Source organism: Platichthys flesus, chromosome 7 (genome assembly GCF_949316205.1).
Source record: "Platichthys flesus chromosome 7, fPlaFle2.1, whole genome shotgun sequence".
NCBI lineage: Eukaryota > Metazoa > Chordata > Actinopteri > Pleuronectiformes > Pleuronectidae > Platichthys > Platichthys flesus.
Window position 1 is genome coordinate 19171156 of NC_084951.1, and position 17674 is coordinate 19188829.

The window sequence follows — 17674 nt, forward strand, 5'->3', positions numbered from 1 at the left end:
TGAAACATTTAAGTTGCAGGCAAAGTAAACAGATGTTTGTGGTTTCAAGAATACTCCCTTCACGTAACACCTATAGTTTTATGGTCTTGATGGTTTTTTGATGATTAATAGCATAGTCTATAAAATCTTTATTATGTCATTATTATTTTATGAGTTAATCAATCATTTCCGTTGTAGTGTTGTTCTTAACGGTGTTGCACACTGGAGGCCCCCCCCCGAGACCGCACAGCCTCCATCTCTCAGAGTCATAACTGTCTGTTCTCCTCCGGGTGTTCTTTCTGTATGATCTGTTTGTCCATTAAAGCCAACACACTGTTGTTCATCGGCTGCTCTGTGGTGTCTAACCTCTCCTGTTTACTTGTGTGTCCACAGCTCCTGGGCTTTGTGTACGCCTGCTACGTTGTCAGCGCCATCACTGAGGAGGAGGACAGCTGTGAGTTGCTCAACTTCCCATTACACAAACAGACACACACAAATACACACACACACACACACACACACTCTTGAAACCAAGCCTTGCATTAATGATCGAATCAAACCCACTCACTAACATGAGATAGACGACTCCCAAGTTGGGGAGAGCAGGGCAGCATCGTCCTTCCCAATCCCTCTCTTCTCTCTCTCTCTCTCCCTCCCCCTTCCTCCCCCACACCAGCTGGGCCCTCTCCCTCCAGAACCAAAGCAGCCATGTGTTCCCTCTCCTCACCTCCTTCAGCCCATTCTTCCCTTTCTCTTTCACGCGTCCTCTCGTCGCCCTCGCCGCGCCCCCTCAACGTTCTGTGTGGTCCTCGCTGTCGCAAACCTGTTATTTTCCTCCTCTAATGGACTCTGTCTTTCACTTTTCTCACTCCCGTCTCTCCACGCACCCCCTGTTTGTCACCCCAGCTGTCTGAAGCCCTGCGTGTGGGGGGGTGTTTTCATTCTGCAGGGGTGCACCTCCCCCACTTTCTCTCGTCATACAAACACAAACACACCTTCGCTCCTCACATCTGTGTCGTGCTGCTCCTCAAACATAGTCATCGTTTCTTTGAAGTGGCTCCTCACTCTGTTTCCTCCTGTCTGTGCTGTTTTCATGTCGTTCCCTGTTAAACCTTTGAATGTGGCGTTGACCTTTACGTGTGTAAAAAGGGCCGACGGCGTGAAAAACTAAAATATGCCAGCCGAAAGTAGAGTCATGTGAGAAGAAGGAGAAACCAGAAACGGACACTTGTGATTAATATCCCAGTTGCTGTGAACTCATAGGCAGCAGGTCAGAGGTCCTGCGGAAGGTTAGCCAATCAGATGAGAGGAAACATTCGATCTTAAGGGTCGGTAGGGAGTCATAAATATCTGATTAGCGCTGCAGGGCTGTCCACGACATGTAGCTGCTCACATGCATGAGAATCTGTCTCTACAGATATATTCCAGCAATTGCTTTGAAACCAAATGCAGGAAGGTGCGGGAGTCAGATGGTTGGTTATTAATAGACTTTTAATACACTGTATTTGTGTTGCACCTTTGGTACAAGAAATGCAGCTCAAAGTGGTTTACATGCAGTGTAGATGAAAGTAAAACATGTTAAAAATCTCATTTCAAAATATGAAGAGAACAGATTTTAAGAAACATGGAACATGTTAAAATTATATTTAAGAGATAAGTATATAAACGTTTTTTTTATTAAATCTAATAAAAAAATGCATTAAAACAGAAAAGAAATAATATTATAGCTAACCCAAATTTACATAAAAGTGCGGAAGGTTTCTAGTTCAAGGCTGAAAGAAAGAGAAATATTTTGAGTTTTCTTTCACCGAACTAGCTTCTCTGATATCTAGTGGCGTCTCCGATCCTATTTTGGCTGTTGATGATCTCATTGTTCTAGAGGAGACACAGTTAAATAGAGAGTCAGCTATGTAAATGAGTTCTCATCCATTCAGAGCCGTTTATGTAATGGGTGAACAAACAAGCTCACTCTGTGAGGATTAGCTGAGGGGTTTCTCACGTCCGCACTCATATGTGCTTGTTACAATACTAAAGCAGCTTCCAGACATTCATCGAACTCCAGATATGCTCCTGAAATTATCCAGAGGGGCTTTATGTGAGAATAGAAAAACGTCCGAGACAAGGAAGACAACGACGACAGATGCTGAAAGACAATGAGACGCGAGAGCGATGTGCTGTAAACAAATACATGGGATTTCCTCAGAGACATTTATACTTTATGTCCCGCCTCCTGCTTGCTCCACACAGACCTGGAGTCTGCTGCTGCTTTCTTCATAAATGAAAGGAAAAGCCGGGATTGCACTACATGTACTAAAAGCGTCTTTGACAACATGGTCTTGTAATTTGGGAGGATTTTGGTTTCCATGTGTGTTCCCGGTGGCACACGAGTCCTCCCAGCTCTCTGGTGGTCACATACCAGGGACTCACTGGCTGTGAGTGTTTAGCGTTGCCATCCGTCTGATTTCCCCTCCCAGCTCTGGGCAGCACCACTTAATCACCCATAAGTAATCCTGGGAGGGTAATACCATTTCATCTGGAAGTTAAAACAGAAAGACCTTTCGCTTCAACAATTTTTTCATTCGTTTTTTTTTTGTCTGTGACCTTTGAGCTCCGAGTGTGGACGGTTGGCAGAGATTGTTAATAAAATCATACCAGACAGTCGTCCACATTCAAAGATAAACTATGAAAATAGCCCACGAGCAATAAGGAGAGGTTGCAGAACAAGTTGTGATTTGTATTGGCTTTAATCATCTGGTAGTTCTTCTCTGATTCAGGCTGTGCTGGAGCAAAAAACACTGCAGCATCTCTTCCAACTCTTTGTTATCGCAATCGTGCCTTAGCCTAGTGAACACACACACACACACACACACACACACACACACACACACACACACACACACACACACACACACGCTCAAACACACATATATTTTGTTCATGCAGACACGCACACTCTCTCATCAACACAAAAACCAGCCAAGGCCCCTCTGCCGCTCTCGTTTTCTCTCCTCATTTGATCTGTAGATTAAAGCAAATTTCCGCAGTGAGCCTTCTGGGTGAATTAGCATCTCTCCTCCCACTCAGAACTTTTCCATCACTTCTCCCTCGCAGGCCTCGTGGCTTCATCACAGGTAGATGGAATAGTCAAGTATCACAATCCAATTTGAGTGTGTTCGAGAAGTCCTTTCTCTTTTCTTCTTTCTCTCTCCCATCTCTCCCGTCTCTCTCTCTCTCTCTCTCTCTCTCTCTCTCTCGCTCTCTCTCTCTCTCTCTCTCTCTCTCCCCCCCCCCCCTCTGGATTCCGAGCTGTAACGAGGTGCGCTTGTTGTAAAAAAAGTTAGAGGCCTCTGGTCACTCGTTGTATCGGCCTCATTAAGTGCCTTTCTGGTCAATAACTTCCCCGTTGATTGCGCCTCACCGAGAGAAGACGGGTACAGGAAGCATCCTCAGGGAGAGGTAGAAAGAGAGGGAGGAGGAGAGATGGATAGAGGAGTACGTGAGGGAGGTGTTTATCAGGAGCGAGCCACGGAGGGGATAAATAAGACGGGGGGGTAATATGCAGGAACAAACAACAGAAGACAAGATGAGCGTTTCACGACTAAGGAGACGAGACAGGAATTCCTCTCACGACAAGCACTCCCTCGCTCTCCCGGGAGAGGGGTGAGATAGATTAGAGTGCTCAGGCTTGCGTAAAGACTAGGGGGATGAAACATGCACACACACACAAGAAAAACAAGAAATAGAGACACAATGGACAGAATAACAAGCATCATACACCCTTTGGCTTAGGTTTTTTTTGTGTGTGTGTGTGTGTGTAGGTGTGTGTGTTACAGCACTTCCTCTCTTCCTTTCTCACTGTATAAAAATGAATGTGTATGTGTGTACGTGCACACACATCAGTGGGGTCGAAAAGTCTTTCCATTTTAAGTGAAGGGGAAACGGGGTCTCAGAACCTTTGGACCCCGCCATTAATTTGTCTTGGTGTGTAGGTGTTTGTGTGTGTAGGTGTTTGTGTGTGTGTGTGTGTCAATTTGTTACACAGAGTTATCGGTGGTGAGCAGACACACCGGCAGAGCGAGCGGTGGGGAAAATCCTCTTTGTAAAGTAGGTCATGGAGTTAGCCGCCGAGCGCAGGGATAAGCTCGCTTTAGCATGTCTGCTAATTATGCTGCCTCCCTGTGTGCTGAGTCACATCCCCAGAAAATCCTCACCAGCAGCACACGCAGCAACTGGAGGGACGGATTAATGTGGAGGTGGCAGCGTACGAGTGAAAAGGTCAAAGACGTCAAGAAGAAGCCTCGACCCGTTTTCACTTCATCACCTCGCCGTCGGTGAAAATGATGCTGAACACGTAGAACAAGGATTTTTCACAGAAGATCTTTTGATATGTCACTGTAGGACAAGCCGAGGTGCTAATAACAAAATGTATAACGGCTGAGTTCCATTTGGTTTGCTCGGTTTCTAAGGTCAATTCACTGTCAATATAATCAAAGTAATTATTGTTCATGAAAATAGAATCTGTACTTTCAGAAATTAAGAAATGAGACCGAATAAGGCAAATATCACCAGAATACAGAAAACGTGCGTTTTCCTCAAACAATTCTAGTAAGACATAAAGTACCTTACAAAGTTTGTAGACGCTTTCAGAAATAAACCATACACAGTGTTCAAAGCATCTTTGAGAACTTTTCTGTGGCTTTGCTTTCCGTCTCCTCATTGAGGACACACCGTCTGTGTCTGGACTCTTTGTTCTTTTGGTCTATGAAGCTTCTTCCTCTGGTCTCAAGCTGCAGAATTAATCTAAGACTGATCAGACGGAAAAAGGTCCCGGAAAAAACTACAGCTCTGTATTTATACACAAGAAGCTGAAATAGTTTTGAAACCAACATTTTTTAATCTGGATGACTTTTCCAGTGGCTAAAAAAGTATAGCCGTTCCCATTACATCAACATATAGTATTAGTCTACAAAATTAGCAGTGTGATGGTTTGTGTGATTGTGGCCTGGGATGGAGTCAAATTTCCGGCCTAAATTATTGTTTCAGTTCTCCCCTGAAAATGCCTTAAACTATTTCATCCTGTACTTGTGGAATATGATATTTTTGCTGTTTAAATTTCAGATATAATCTGTCCAGCTAACAAAATAAAAGCCCCTGCAAACCAGCGGTCCACACAGATTGACACTGTTGCTGCTTCTCCACAGACTGGGCCTGATTGACCTTGTAAGAGCAGGACAGTTTGATCGACTTATTGATCTTAAACCTGATATGCATACAATAGTTTTTACTAAATCCTTGACACAATATAACTATTTCATCTTTGCAATGCTTTCAAACAATCATTCACATTGTTTCCTTATATATCAAGATATCAATATCACTTACATTCAACATTTCAGTTGTTATTGAAAGAAAGGCCATAGATCATCCTAAACACAGTCTGGAGCTTTTTCAGTAAGATCAGGTCAGAATGTAGAGGAGACATGTACACATATGTTTTTAAGACAGAGGATGAAATAGCTCAAAACTATATCTCAATGCATGTGCATGCACATTCAGCATCATTCTGCATCACAGTATTTGCTCCTGGGATACTATTATACTTGACCTATAGATGTCTTATTTTCATTTAATTGTCCAATTAATCCACGATTTAATTCATTTTATTGCTCATTTATAGCTGCTGGAAACATCCTCAGTTTATTCATCTATTATAATTTCAGTTAATGGACATTGGAACATTTATTGTATCTGTCACATTAAACCCATTAAAGTGCCTCCCCTCCATAAACCCATTTTTACACCCAAATAAGCAGGGATGTGGGGGTTTTCTAAACGGGGGTAACCTGCTGAAAAGAATGCGATTGATTCCTTTCACAGGCCAGTGGGCGACTTTGCTTTTTTGTGTCTTGTTCTGGTGTTAGACGTTAAACGAAACAGAAACTCCAGGGAACAGGGTTTTCAAACAGTAGAAAGCCGCGTGGCACTCGTTAACATCAGTCTCTTTAAACCCAATGCCAACGAAACGATGTTCAGAGAGACACCGACGTGGGTGTAATTTTTTGGCTGCGACGCCGAGCAGTCGCAGAGGGCGCCCACAGGGGAGACGAGTCTTCATCGCCTCAATGATAGCTTCTGTTAAAAGGTTCCCCCCCGATCTTTCCAACATTAGCATGTCCTCCCTTGGGTCATGTGTCCATCCCCGCTGATCGGAGCTGGAGCAGAGATATAAAACCTGATATTACTGCAGAGTCACAGTAAGGAACGCTGATCGTGTCTTTTCCCAACGAAGACAGACACCACATGTGAGCGGGTGTTAGTTAGTGGCTCCTTCTGTCCAGAGTGAAAGGGCCTGAGTTGTTGCCTGGAAGCTTCTTCTTCTTTTCACGGGTGATTAAGTTTAAATACAGTGTCAATCAAACATACCTGAAGTTTTCATATGCAAAATGAACAGAGCATAAACCCACTAAACCAGTCTTTAAAGTAGATGATAAGCCTGTGCGGCAATGATTGCTGTGTAATGGTGTGTGAGGACTGAGGGTCAGTGCTGGGGCTCCCTTAAATGCAGAGTGAGTCTTAGAGAGAGAGAGAGAGAGAGAGACTGTGTCTTCTATCTCATATTATAGAGATTGTTAGAGATATGCTGTGACGTCTGGAGCTGTTTGTCTCTTTATCTCCATCTTTGTCTCCGCCCTGTCTCCCCTCGATTTTCTCAGTCTTCCTCAAACTCTTCTATTCTCAAACGCCCTGATTTTCCCTGCTGGTCTTCTTTCCTTTATCTCTGAGCTCTCACACACACACAGACACACACACACGGTTGAGATGCAGCAGTCTACTGACATTACATTGACTGTCAGTGTCTCTCACACGTCACATGGTTTCCACTTTAACTGACACGTAATCATCTGATATTATTCCCTGCTTGTGAAGGGGCTTCTCACAGACATGCCTTCAGTGTTGACCTACATACTTTCCAGTTCTTGCGTGTGTCCACCGCAGTGAGAAGCAGCCGGAGCTCGTCTATCAGAGCGAAAGCACAGATCAACTGCCAATATCCATTTTCAAGGTCGTGACCTTTTCTCGAAAGAACACGTCAAATACTCTGTGACAGTTTTCAATCCATACAGGTCTTCGCAAAATTCTGCAATCCACACTTGAATGCCAAGAACAGCTTTTTGCATTTATTTTTTAAGTTTTGTTTGCTATTCACACAACAGCCATGAAAAACAGTTTACTTCAGAAAGACTCAAATATTCCTGTAAAACTTTACAAAGACTCATTACCCAGCATGCAGTATGTTATTGTTTTCCTTGATTTCACTCCTGTAAATGAACACTGGAAAATCTGACTTGGAGACATCGATTGTCGGCCAAAAATCACAGTCCAGTAGTTGTTGTTGTGATATTTCCCTCAGAATCAAAGTGTTGGATTTACACACTGAGAGAAACAGATATCCTCCGTCCCTTGAGTTGTTGGATTATCTAAAAACGGCAGCCGCCATTATCATCTAAGTGTATTCCTCAGCACAGTTCATCGTGGCAGGAGATGGATCCCCACCTGCTCATAATGACAAAATCACTGGTACAGAAAAGAGCAGCGAAGAGGTGTGTGTACAGATGAATCCTATAGAGGATCAGGGCAGGGTCAGAGGATAGGGACAGTCTCCCCCCCCCCTTCCACAACCACAGCACCCTGTGGCTCTGTGCGCTCATCCTGTCCACCTATCAGTATTCAGCAGACCACCCTGGCCTCCTCTTATCAGGATGGAACCGATTTGGCCTTGCGGTAGTTTCCATGGCTGGCTTGTGTTTTTCTGCTCCTCCCAACAGAAAGTCACAGATCTGCCCTTTTTAATTTTTTCTTCTTTTCCTCTTGGTCCGGGATCCACTGTTTGTCTGGCCTCTTTTTCCACTGAATCAGGTTCCTGCTCTAACTTAATCTCTTTGCCCCCCCCCCCCCCTTCCTCCGTCAGTCAGTCAGACCGACCAGCACGACTGCCCTCGTCCTCCCCTGTGTTTCCTCCCTCTCTCCCACTCAGCCTTTTGTGTCTCCCCCCAAAGAGCCGCGAGCACTTTCCTTCATCTCAACAAAAAAAAAAGACATCTCTCTGCATCTGTGATAAATACGCAGCACTTTGGTACCAGAGTGTCCCGCTGGTTCCCCACGTGGCGTTACACCCGTCTGCCCCCTCGCCTGGAGTCTGATCTTTCAGAGCGAGAAAATAAACAGAGAGATGTGAGCGTTTGAAAAAAAGAGTTAAAGCAGAGATCTTCATTTGTTTGTCAAAGTTAAAAAAGTGTGTCCTGTTCTTGGCCCTTGCTTTACTCCTGTTCCCACAGTGTCTTTCCATCTCATTCCTCATTCAGCTCATGTTGTTATTGTTTTTGTGTTTTTGGTCACGCATGTTTGTTTGTTTTCGTTAAGTGTCTTATTTGGTTATTGTCTTTTGATTTGCTCCATAATTTATGTGTGTAATCCTTTGTTTTCAGTTGATTTTATTGGTGGATTTGACCCATTCCCTCTCTACCATGTCAATGAGAAACCATCTCATCTCCTCTTAAAGCCCATGTACCTGTAAGTATGACGGTGCTGTCATCCCATCGTACACGGTGTTTCCCTCTGAGTTGTAAATGTGACTGTATGCATATCACCATTGATGTTTGAGGCATTGCACATTTTAGGATTCACTCATTTAACTACCTGTGTCTTGTTGTTTTCCTCCTTTTCCCCCTGAAGTTTTTAAAGAAATCAAATCAAATTGACAAAATATTCTTAACTCAAGGTCAAGTTACACGTTTGCTGAAGAGCACGTTGGTGAGGACGCAGTATAGTTTAGAACACGAGCGACTTGAGGAGGCTGTGCAGACGGGTCCTTGCTCAGTGTCCGGGGATTTGAGTCATGTCTGGAGAGAAAAGAATAAAAAGTCCTTTCACTGTGCCGTTTTGTGTGTTTTTGTGAGTGTCTGAAAGAAGCACACGAAGAGGAACGCACAAAAGAATCTGTCTCAAATTGGATTAATCAATTAAGGTGCAGTTAATTTTACAACAATAGGCCTTGGACGTTGTGTAATAAGTCTCGGCCAACGTGAAATGAATGTCTTGTTAGCTCCTTGACAGTTTAATCAGCTCTGTCCCTAATGGGAGGAAGTTTTTTTGTCTCTTCAATCCACAGGGAGTTATATTCTGGATAGATTCATCCAGATGTGTGTGTGTGTTTGTTTGTGCATGTGTGTGTCCAATGGCTGCTAACCCTCTGCTCTTCCTTCCCGTGGTTCTCTCCTTTCCAGGTCTACGTAAATAGGAGAGCGTCCAGCAGGGAGGTGACACAGCAGATTCCCACGGAGACAAAATGGCTGTTTTGACACAAACGTCCCCAGTGCACCGGGGCATGCCAGACATTCCTCCCCCTTCTTGATTTCAGTTCTTTAAACATGTCATTTACTGGTTTGCCGCCCAGTAAAGCCAACACTTCTCAGTTAGGGTCCATTGTTTCCCATGGAGAGATGAAGGACCCTGAGAACGAAGGGGGGGGGGGGGAATTACACTGGAACAAAGCCTCATATTGTGTATTTAGGGAAGTATCAATCATTTTCTTTGTGTTGAGTTCTTTGCTAAGGTCCCATTGCTGCTCTGACCTGCCCATACTGGTCTTGACACTCCCCCGGAAAATGACTGTATAGAACACGTGCAGCATATAAATACAGTGTGTATGTAACCAGGAACTGCCCAGCGTTCCCAGTCTGTGACTTCGAGAGGACTCAGTGATTTAGCGTGTCATTGCCGGTTTGGCTCAGATCTTGGCCGGAGGGCTGAATTACAGTGGAGCCCGTGGAATGAGCTATTGTGTGCCGCCTGTTTACTTTAGGCCAGGATCTGTGTGCATAAATACACAAGTGAAGCAGGAAGAGGCCGAGGGAGGGGAGGGAACAAAAGCACCAAAACCTTCAGCGGCATCTGTCAAAAATAGAAAATGTAAATAATGAAGGGGGGGGGGGGGGGGGAGTTGGATTGAGAGTTCAGTCACAAGGAAGCAGCATGTTGAGTTTTACCTTTTTATTTTCGGAGTCTTACTATTGTGACTATTTTCCGCCAACAGCCTCGTCAGAAGATGTGCCGAGAGCTTTTCTTCTCACTTCTCCTCTTAACTACTGACGACAACACATCAGGGCAGATCACACACACATACAGACACACACACACTCTAAAGCAAGGGTTGCACAGCGTATTTTTAACTTTCAGCGAAAACAATAGCGATTGTTTTACTACTTCATATTGCACACAGCAGTGTTTGAGTCCGTATGGGTATAGTCCTCAGTGTAGAAGTAGCATGGCTATACGTGAGTGGATCAGATGTTCGTCTCCTGTCGGTCAAACAGTTTAGATTCTCAATGGTGATAGTCTCAGTTGTGATTGTTTTATAGCATGTTTTTTACAGGGTTTGTATTGTAATTATGTGTATAACATCTTAAGTGATGACAAAATAGCAAATCTGTGTCTTCAGATGACTTTACAGTGAATGAGCTGGTGAATCTGGAACGGAAATCTTCTGCTGAGTAGTTTCTTACTCACAATTATTTGAATCTGATCCAGCCACCTTATAAGTTGATATAGGGCAGAAGTGCATCATATCTCTCTGAACCGATTGGTGGCACTTTTTTTAATTTCTTTATGTTTTCCTATCAGGACTATACAGTCTGTTCTGGCGCCTCACTGATTGTGTGAATCACTAGTGACTCCTGGTGGCTAAAGTGTTCATGTACAGGTTACAAGGCCCCTGCCACAAGCCTGCACCTCCGTAAATCTCAAGTGTTTTATCTTTCATTGATTTGTAATAGTTTCTCAATGGTTTCTGGAAAGTAACCGTCATGTAAAGAGAGTCAGACCTTTTACTGATTTATTTCAATACTGCATTTCAGTCCTTTTCTTTTATCACTCAGGTTAAGGTCTGCTTTTAGCCACAGAATTTTCAATACGATATTCATTTGATTGCAGTATTTGCAAAGTCTTAGAATGTCAATTATTTCTATAATCAAAACAGTGCGAACAAAGCAGTTATTTTTGTCCGTTTAAGCTCAAAATAAAATTCTTCATTCTACCTGATAGTCTACAATTTTGATCCTGAAAATCATTCGACCCATTTCTGCCGGCTAATGTCACAATGATAGATTTTGAATTGTTATTATACTGGATAGATGCAATAATTGATATGTACTTATTGTCTTTTATAATTTAATGTCCACACACTCCTGGTAGTTTATATCTGGGGTGTGGGTTAGTTCAAAACACAAATCACCTCATACTGTAACATAATCATTACAAGTAGTGAAATGCTACTAAAGTCATTAATTAACAATAGTCTTCCTCTCAGTGCAATACAGCCTCAAACCTGGTTTGATTGTCAAAGTGTTGTTTTCCCCACTGAGAAATAAAAGCACCTCTGTGTAGATAATAATTTTTCTCTGCATAGAAAGTGGAAAAGTGGATGTTTTTGTATTTCTCTTTATTTCGTGTCCTGTGTTTCTCCTGTTCCCATGTGATCTGATTGCATAATCCTATTTATCCTGAACTGTGCTTTGTGTTCATGTAAATAGGTGTTTGTTAATAAAAGAATGTGCTCTTATAATGAACTTGTGTTGTGTCATTTAGTCAAGGTTTGAATTGTGTGAAAAATAAAAATAACGCACAAACGGCTGAGCCTCTTAAAATGTTTATTATAGAAAATAGTCTGTGAACTCTGACAACACAAGCAACCAGCACTCTTGATTCTGATCAGGTCAAGGGGAAAACTGAGTAGAGAAGAAAAACTCAAGGCCACTCATGTAACACCTGTAAAGCAGTGGCTTCTCTACTGCAGCCTCAGGACATGAACGCACGAACGCTGCCCCTGATGACGGCTCTGCAGATGGGGCAGTGACGCAGGCTGGCAGCGCAGTCGCCACACACCACCAGATGACCACAGGGGATGAAGACGATGGACACCAGCTTGTCCATGCACACCTTGCAGGTCCTCTCCTCCTGCAGCTGCCTCAGCATCTCCTCTGGACTGGTGTCCTTCACTGTTTGTCACATCACATGCAGAAAGATAAAAAAAAAATCACATGAAGACGCGCACAGAAAATACAAGCTCAGTGTTATGTCTGAAGCCGGATTGCTGCAGGATAGAGGAATCATGTAGCAGTTCAATGGTGTAATTCGTTATGAAAATATTTCAAGAACAAAAGTGGCTTTTATTCCTGATAGATGTTGACCTCTGACCTTTCCCTTTGATGGGTGTTTGTGTTCTCACACTTCCAGCACTGGAGCCCTGCGTCGTCTCAGTATCTGAAGAGAACAAACATTAAAGAAAGACAGTGACACACCACTGAAATATATCAAGTTAATAAATGCACCTATGCTACTTGAGTATAATTGTGTGAATAGTCGTAAATGACTACAGAAACTTAAACAAGCCTAAGTAAATGTACTTTTCCTACATAATCTGCCATGACAGTCAAATTATGATATATGATATAACAGGTGGAACCATTTCATCGGCATGATACAGATACAGCTTCCTCTGATGGGTCACAACATACCTGTTTAGGGGTCATGACAAGATCAATGGAAAACAAAAGAAACAGGAAAGAAAGATTTTTGGGGACTTTCTCTTCATCTATAGGTCTAAATCAAATTTTTAAAATTCAGGGGAGAAATCTAAAAGGCTCCAACCAGAAATGTTTACCATGCAATGTATTTTGAAGTGTTGATGTAGTGGAGTAAACACTACAATGGTGGCAGTGGAATGGAAGTGAACGTTGAGATACTGAAGTATATCAAAGAAAAGTACTTTAAGTTAAAAAAAGTACTTAGTTACTCTCCAACCACTGGCTGTTACCTCTGCTCTGTGGCCCCCTCTGTCTTTCCTCCTCCTCGGCCTGCAGAACGTCGGTGACCAGGTCAGACACTGACATGTAGTGCTGACCCGTCAATAGAAACTTGGTCTGGACCAGACTCTCCACCAGGCCGTCTTCGAAGCCCATCTGAACCACGGTCTGCACCACCGGAGAGAGCATGGCTGAGGAGGCCGCCAGCCCTGCGACCACATCTGTGAGACGAGAGGGAGGGCGAGGGGAGGAGGAGAGGAGAGGAGAGGAGAGGAGAGGAGAGGAGAGGAGAGGAGAGGAGAGGAGAGCAGAGGAGAGGAGAGGAGAGGAGAGCAGAGGAGAGGACAGGAGAAATTGCGCAGCTTACGTTTATCTGCCATTTCAAACCACAGATCTCCTTTATATATCTGCTGAAACGGATTATAAGTGTGATTCCTGCATTGTATGGAATAATTGGCCTCTCCTGTCTGCCGCTCCAACAGTCAAATTATTTCCATAGTGCTCCCTAACTACTGCAATCCAATAACAAACATAAGTCCTCAGTGCAGGAGAAAGGTCTGCTTTTATCCTTCCAAATCCCCGTTTCAATCAAGATGGTTCTCTCGAGATTCAATCATCGTGCCGCAGTTTCGCTTTTCTTTCATTTGAAAAACCAACTCAGCCTGTTTGCTCTACCTTTCCCCCTGTTGTGTGAACAAGCAAGAGTGGATGTGGACATTTTGATGATGTGCATCAAAGACGCAGGCGGACGTTTACGTCCCCATGTCCTTCAGTTACTGCCTTTTTTAAAACATTTGATAGAACTTACCATTTCTGGAGCCGATATCTCTGCTCGTCGAGGTCGGAGATCCACCCTTGAAATTCAAATCAAAGCATCGTGACATATATTAATTTGTAATTGTGGTAATTGTTCTTCTTGTGTCTGCATTATGACAAACTGATATTATCCAGATGCAAAGGATTCTCACCACAGTCTCACCCAGATGGAAATGAGCGTCCTGGATGTTGCTGATATACTCCTGCCCCCTCGACTGGATTAAAAACTGACACCTGAGGAATACAAATATGTTATCTTGTTGTTTTTTTCTATCTCAGAGCAGAAACCAATGCATAGCATATCAATGAAGCCTAATTTGCCAGTGCATACAAAACAGGAATATTATGTGTTCGACAAATTTGTGTATACTGTTTCCTAGTCCTGGTGTTACCGTGGAAACCACTTGGCATGTTCCTGCCAGGGGTCGTCTCCCGGCTCCCAGTTCCTCAGGCCGCCATCACAGTAGAAGCATTTGACATTGTCACCGTGACCTGTCGGGACGAACCAGACTGCTGTTAGAAAAAGGGCAGTGACACCGACTGGACAGAGAAAATCAACTTACACTCAACACAAGATTAAAAATAACACAACTGAATGTGTTTTTGAGGGGGATCTCTTTACAAACCATAACCTGTAAATTAAAAGAAAGGTAAATCCACCTTTCGCGAAACAAAACTAACATCAATAGCTTCACAAAATGCTCCTCATACTTTAACAACTTTCTATAGGGTTTCGTGATATTGTGTCCACACCCTGTGTGTTGCCTGAAGCTGCGGAGCCCTACTTCTCTAGCAGCCCCAGCTTTGTCCAGGTTGTTCTGTCCACAACAGGATGACTCAGCAGGACAATTGAACCATGAACCCTCTCACAAAAGAGAGGTCACTCTAGCAGGGACTGGGTCAGTGCTGAAAATTTCACTCTAATAAACGCCTGGATACTCCAAAAATGAAGAAAGTATATATATATATATATATATATATATATTAAGTTACAAATGTCATCAGGGTTAAGTGTGAGACAGTGAGCACCTGTGTAGAAAAATCCTGCTCTAGTCAGAATATCTGGCTGGATCGAGGCCTCGGTGGGCCAGTTGTGGAAAGTGGTGAGCCGGGAATCCTCCGCCTCCATCTCTGGATACACCGCTTGTCCAGCTGTCCCCTGGTCGTCCATAGTCATCCTCTGGAGTTGGCTCAACAATTGGCCGTCCACGGAGTCCGAGAATCCAACTTGGAGAGGGATGTTCCCCACGGCTTGGCCCAATATGAAACTGCAGGTGGGGAAATGCCTCCTGTGCTCCTCGGCCGGGTTGTCCCCGTGGACCCAACATCTTAAAATCCCCCCGCAGCAGAAACACTGGACTTTATCTCCGGGGCCGAGGAAGAAGAAGCCCGCTCTGGCCAGCTCTCCAGACGTTACAGGTGCATCCGCTGGCCAGCTCTGAAAAGTTCGAAGTCTCGTCGTCTCTCTTCTCATCCGAGGCTCCTCGAGGATGTGCACCATAGTACTTCTGTCATCCGTCATTCTGTGGCAAGTAGCTTTTCCTTTCTCTTTGTATCCTGTGCCAGTCATCCCTTTTGCGGTCCATAGTGGAGCGCACACGCTGAACTGAAGGTGAGTGCAGCACAGCGACTGGAATAATATGATCAGCTGTGTGGGCCTGAACGCTGGCCTACAGGAGACTGCTTTCCAGAAAATCCACTACATGCCAGAGTGTGTGCTCATTGATGCATGGATGAATGACAGCCTGAATATGACATGTTGCTCTGCCTATTAGGGGTAAAGGCCCAACATCTAAACAACTGTGGACGTGTACTTTAAACCTTACAATGTTGATTTATCCCTTTTGAAGGGAAGTTACAATGATATTAAAGTATAGCAGCTAGAACAGAATAAGATCACAACTGATGATTCCGCACAGTAACAAAGTGATTATTGTGCTGGTTATCCCGTTAGAGTTCACTGAGTTCAACTTGTAAAGACCTTTCGATGTATTGGAAGCACAAAAGTGACTTCTACTGCTGTCTATCTTAAACGTATTGACACTGATCAGTCTCTCTGCTTGTTGTTGAAGGACTCGACTTCCCAGAAAACGTTTGAGGTGTGTTGGTTGCTGTGGTAAATTTAAGGAGAGACTAACTCAAATAAATAAACAATGGCTCGAATGGTTAACAGTTATATTTCTAATTCCAAATGGCCTTGAACACTGGAATGCACTGATTTATATATGTATGTAGGCTGTTGTTTTATTGGATGGCCTTTTACATAAGTTCAAATTATTTTAGTTTGCTGGTATATCCGGGACTCTTATTTTCAAAAAGACGAGCCAGAAGTATGTTGTGTTAATAAGCTGTTATTGACATGTGAATGGGCCATAGAGTTGGTGGCACAGTTCAGACAAAGAAGCCTCAGTATGTTTTTTTTATATTTTCTTAAATTAGAGGCGACCCCTGTAACAATTGGAGACATTTGTAAGGAATCGTTTCTACAGATTTTATTAAGGCTCTTACTTTGTGGCTTTGGATGGAGTTTAGCTGTGTTATCATCGCTCCGAAGCCTGAAATAAGGTTGTAGGTAAATCAACTATTTCTACTGGTCACACCGACCCTTCAAATTCACCCTCAGCTACAGATTATAGCCTTAATCACACAAACTATCTGAGGAATTAAGAAATAACGTAGGCCTTCATATATGAATCATTTCAGTGTTGGTTGAGTTATGATTAAAAAAATCATATATGTATATATAATTTACTATTTATGCTGCTTGTTTATTTTATCAGCGGCCTCTGTTTCTTAAAGAGTTTATTGTACAAGTTGGATAAAGATACAAGTTGACTCAGAGTTTGATCAGATAATAAGATCTCACCGATCATCATTCATTTACGCTGAGAACACGGAAATAAGGCAATAACCCATAAAGTCCTCCGGCAGGATCCTTTAAACTGATTCTGATTCTGAGAGGGACAGAGCTTCCTTTAAATAAAACCTCAAAACGTACTTTTATAATATACCACGCGCCCTGATTATAGTTTAAATCATTGTATTGGGAGGTCATGCTTGAATCTCTGTCACATGTTTGTGTTTTTATTCTTTTATGCCTCTGTTTTTATTAGATTTTTGTTATGCTTATGTATTATTTACTTTACTTGTGTATTTTTATTTGTGAAGCACAATTTTTTGAGAAGTGCTACAAACATAAAGACATAATTATTATAATTATCGTGACAGTTTTCAATATTCAACGTGAACAACTGCAGGTGGTTAATACTCCATGCATGGAGCCTCCTTGTGGTGAACCAGAGTAATAATTGTTGCTATTGAAGATAAGATAAAATAAGATTAGAAAAAAATAAGAAAAGACAAGATAATCCTTTATTAGTGCCACAATGGGGGAAATTGCAATATTACAGCCCAAGGATCAAAAATAGGCATCAGTTAGTAATAATAAGCAACATGCAATACTTAAATGTAAGGATAATAATACTTAAATGTACTTATTTACTGTATTTACTGCAGCCTGTCCATGTCACATTGCTACAGTCATCCTCAGATTATCACAACATCCTCTGCAGTGGTGAATGTCAGCCTGTTACGAGCCCCATGCATTCACACCCTCACACGTGACTCTCTCTGAGGTTTCTGTTATTTCCCCTGTCAAAAGGTGTTTTTTCTTGTTGAGCCCTGAGACAAATCTGTGAATACGCCATTACAATGAAATGTTGTTGATTTATTGATAGATTGACTCTCCCTTTGAGTGACCACCCACTCACTTTTCCAAACACTCTCAAAACCCTGCCTATAGATATCTGTGTCACCTGAAGATGCAGCATGGTTCTAACACCATGAGGGATTTAACGAATGCATTATTACACAGCAGTGATTTTGCCTCATATTATTTTTATTTTGTTGCATTCCAGTGAGACTCACATGAGCAGAAGTGAATCAGATGCACCGTGGCCCTCTGCAGAACAACCACACACAGTCTGCTGATTGCTGATCACCCCCCCCCCCCCCTTGCA

The 17674-nt window shown here is 43.0% G+C and overlaps 2 protein-coding genes across 4 annotated transcripts in view; one reads left to right on the plus strand and one right to left on the minus strand.

The window, feature by feature from the left end:
• The window catches only part of nkain4 (sodium/potassium transporting ATPase interacting 4), a 44354-nt gene extending 32761 nt beyond the window's left edge, over positions 1 to 11593 (plus strand). The window contains exons 5-7 of one of the 3 annotated variants that reach the window (XM_062392883.1): positions 373 to 433; positions 8466 to 8550; positions 9264 to 11593. In XM_062392883.1, the coding sequence (XP_062248867.1) occupies positions 373 to 433; positions 8466 to 8550; positions 9264 to 9273 (156 nt within the window). In that variant the 3' untranslated portion in view covers positions 9274 to 11593. Of the gene's footprint in view, positions 1 to 372; positions 434 to 8465; positions 8555 to 9263 lie in introns of those variants that run through there. The other 2 variants (XM_062392885.1, XM_062392884.1) reach the window with 2 other exon arrangements.
• An 83-nt stretch (positions 11594 to 11676) lies between these two features.
• birc7 (baculoviral IAP repeat containing 7) lies at positions 11677 to 15300 on the minus strand. The gene is made up of 7 exons (XM_062392886.1): positions 14685 to 15300; positions 14048 to 14147; positions 13808 to 13889; positions 13648 to 13693; positions 12851 to 13060; positions 12232 to 12297; positions 11677 to 12032 (listed from the first exon to the last, which is right to left on the minus strand). The coding sequence occupies exons 1-7, from the start codon at positions 15223 to 15225 to the stop codon at positions 11833 to 11835; spliced, it is 1245 nt and encodes a 414-aa protein (XP_062248870.1). The 5' UTR covers positions 15226 to 15300; the 3' UTR covers positions 11677 to 11832.
• Between the last annotated feature and the right edge of the window lie 2374 nt (positions 15301 to 17674).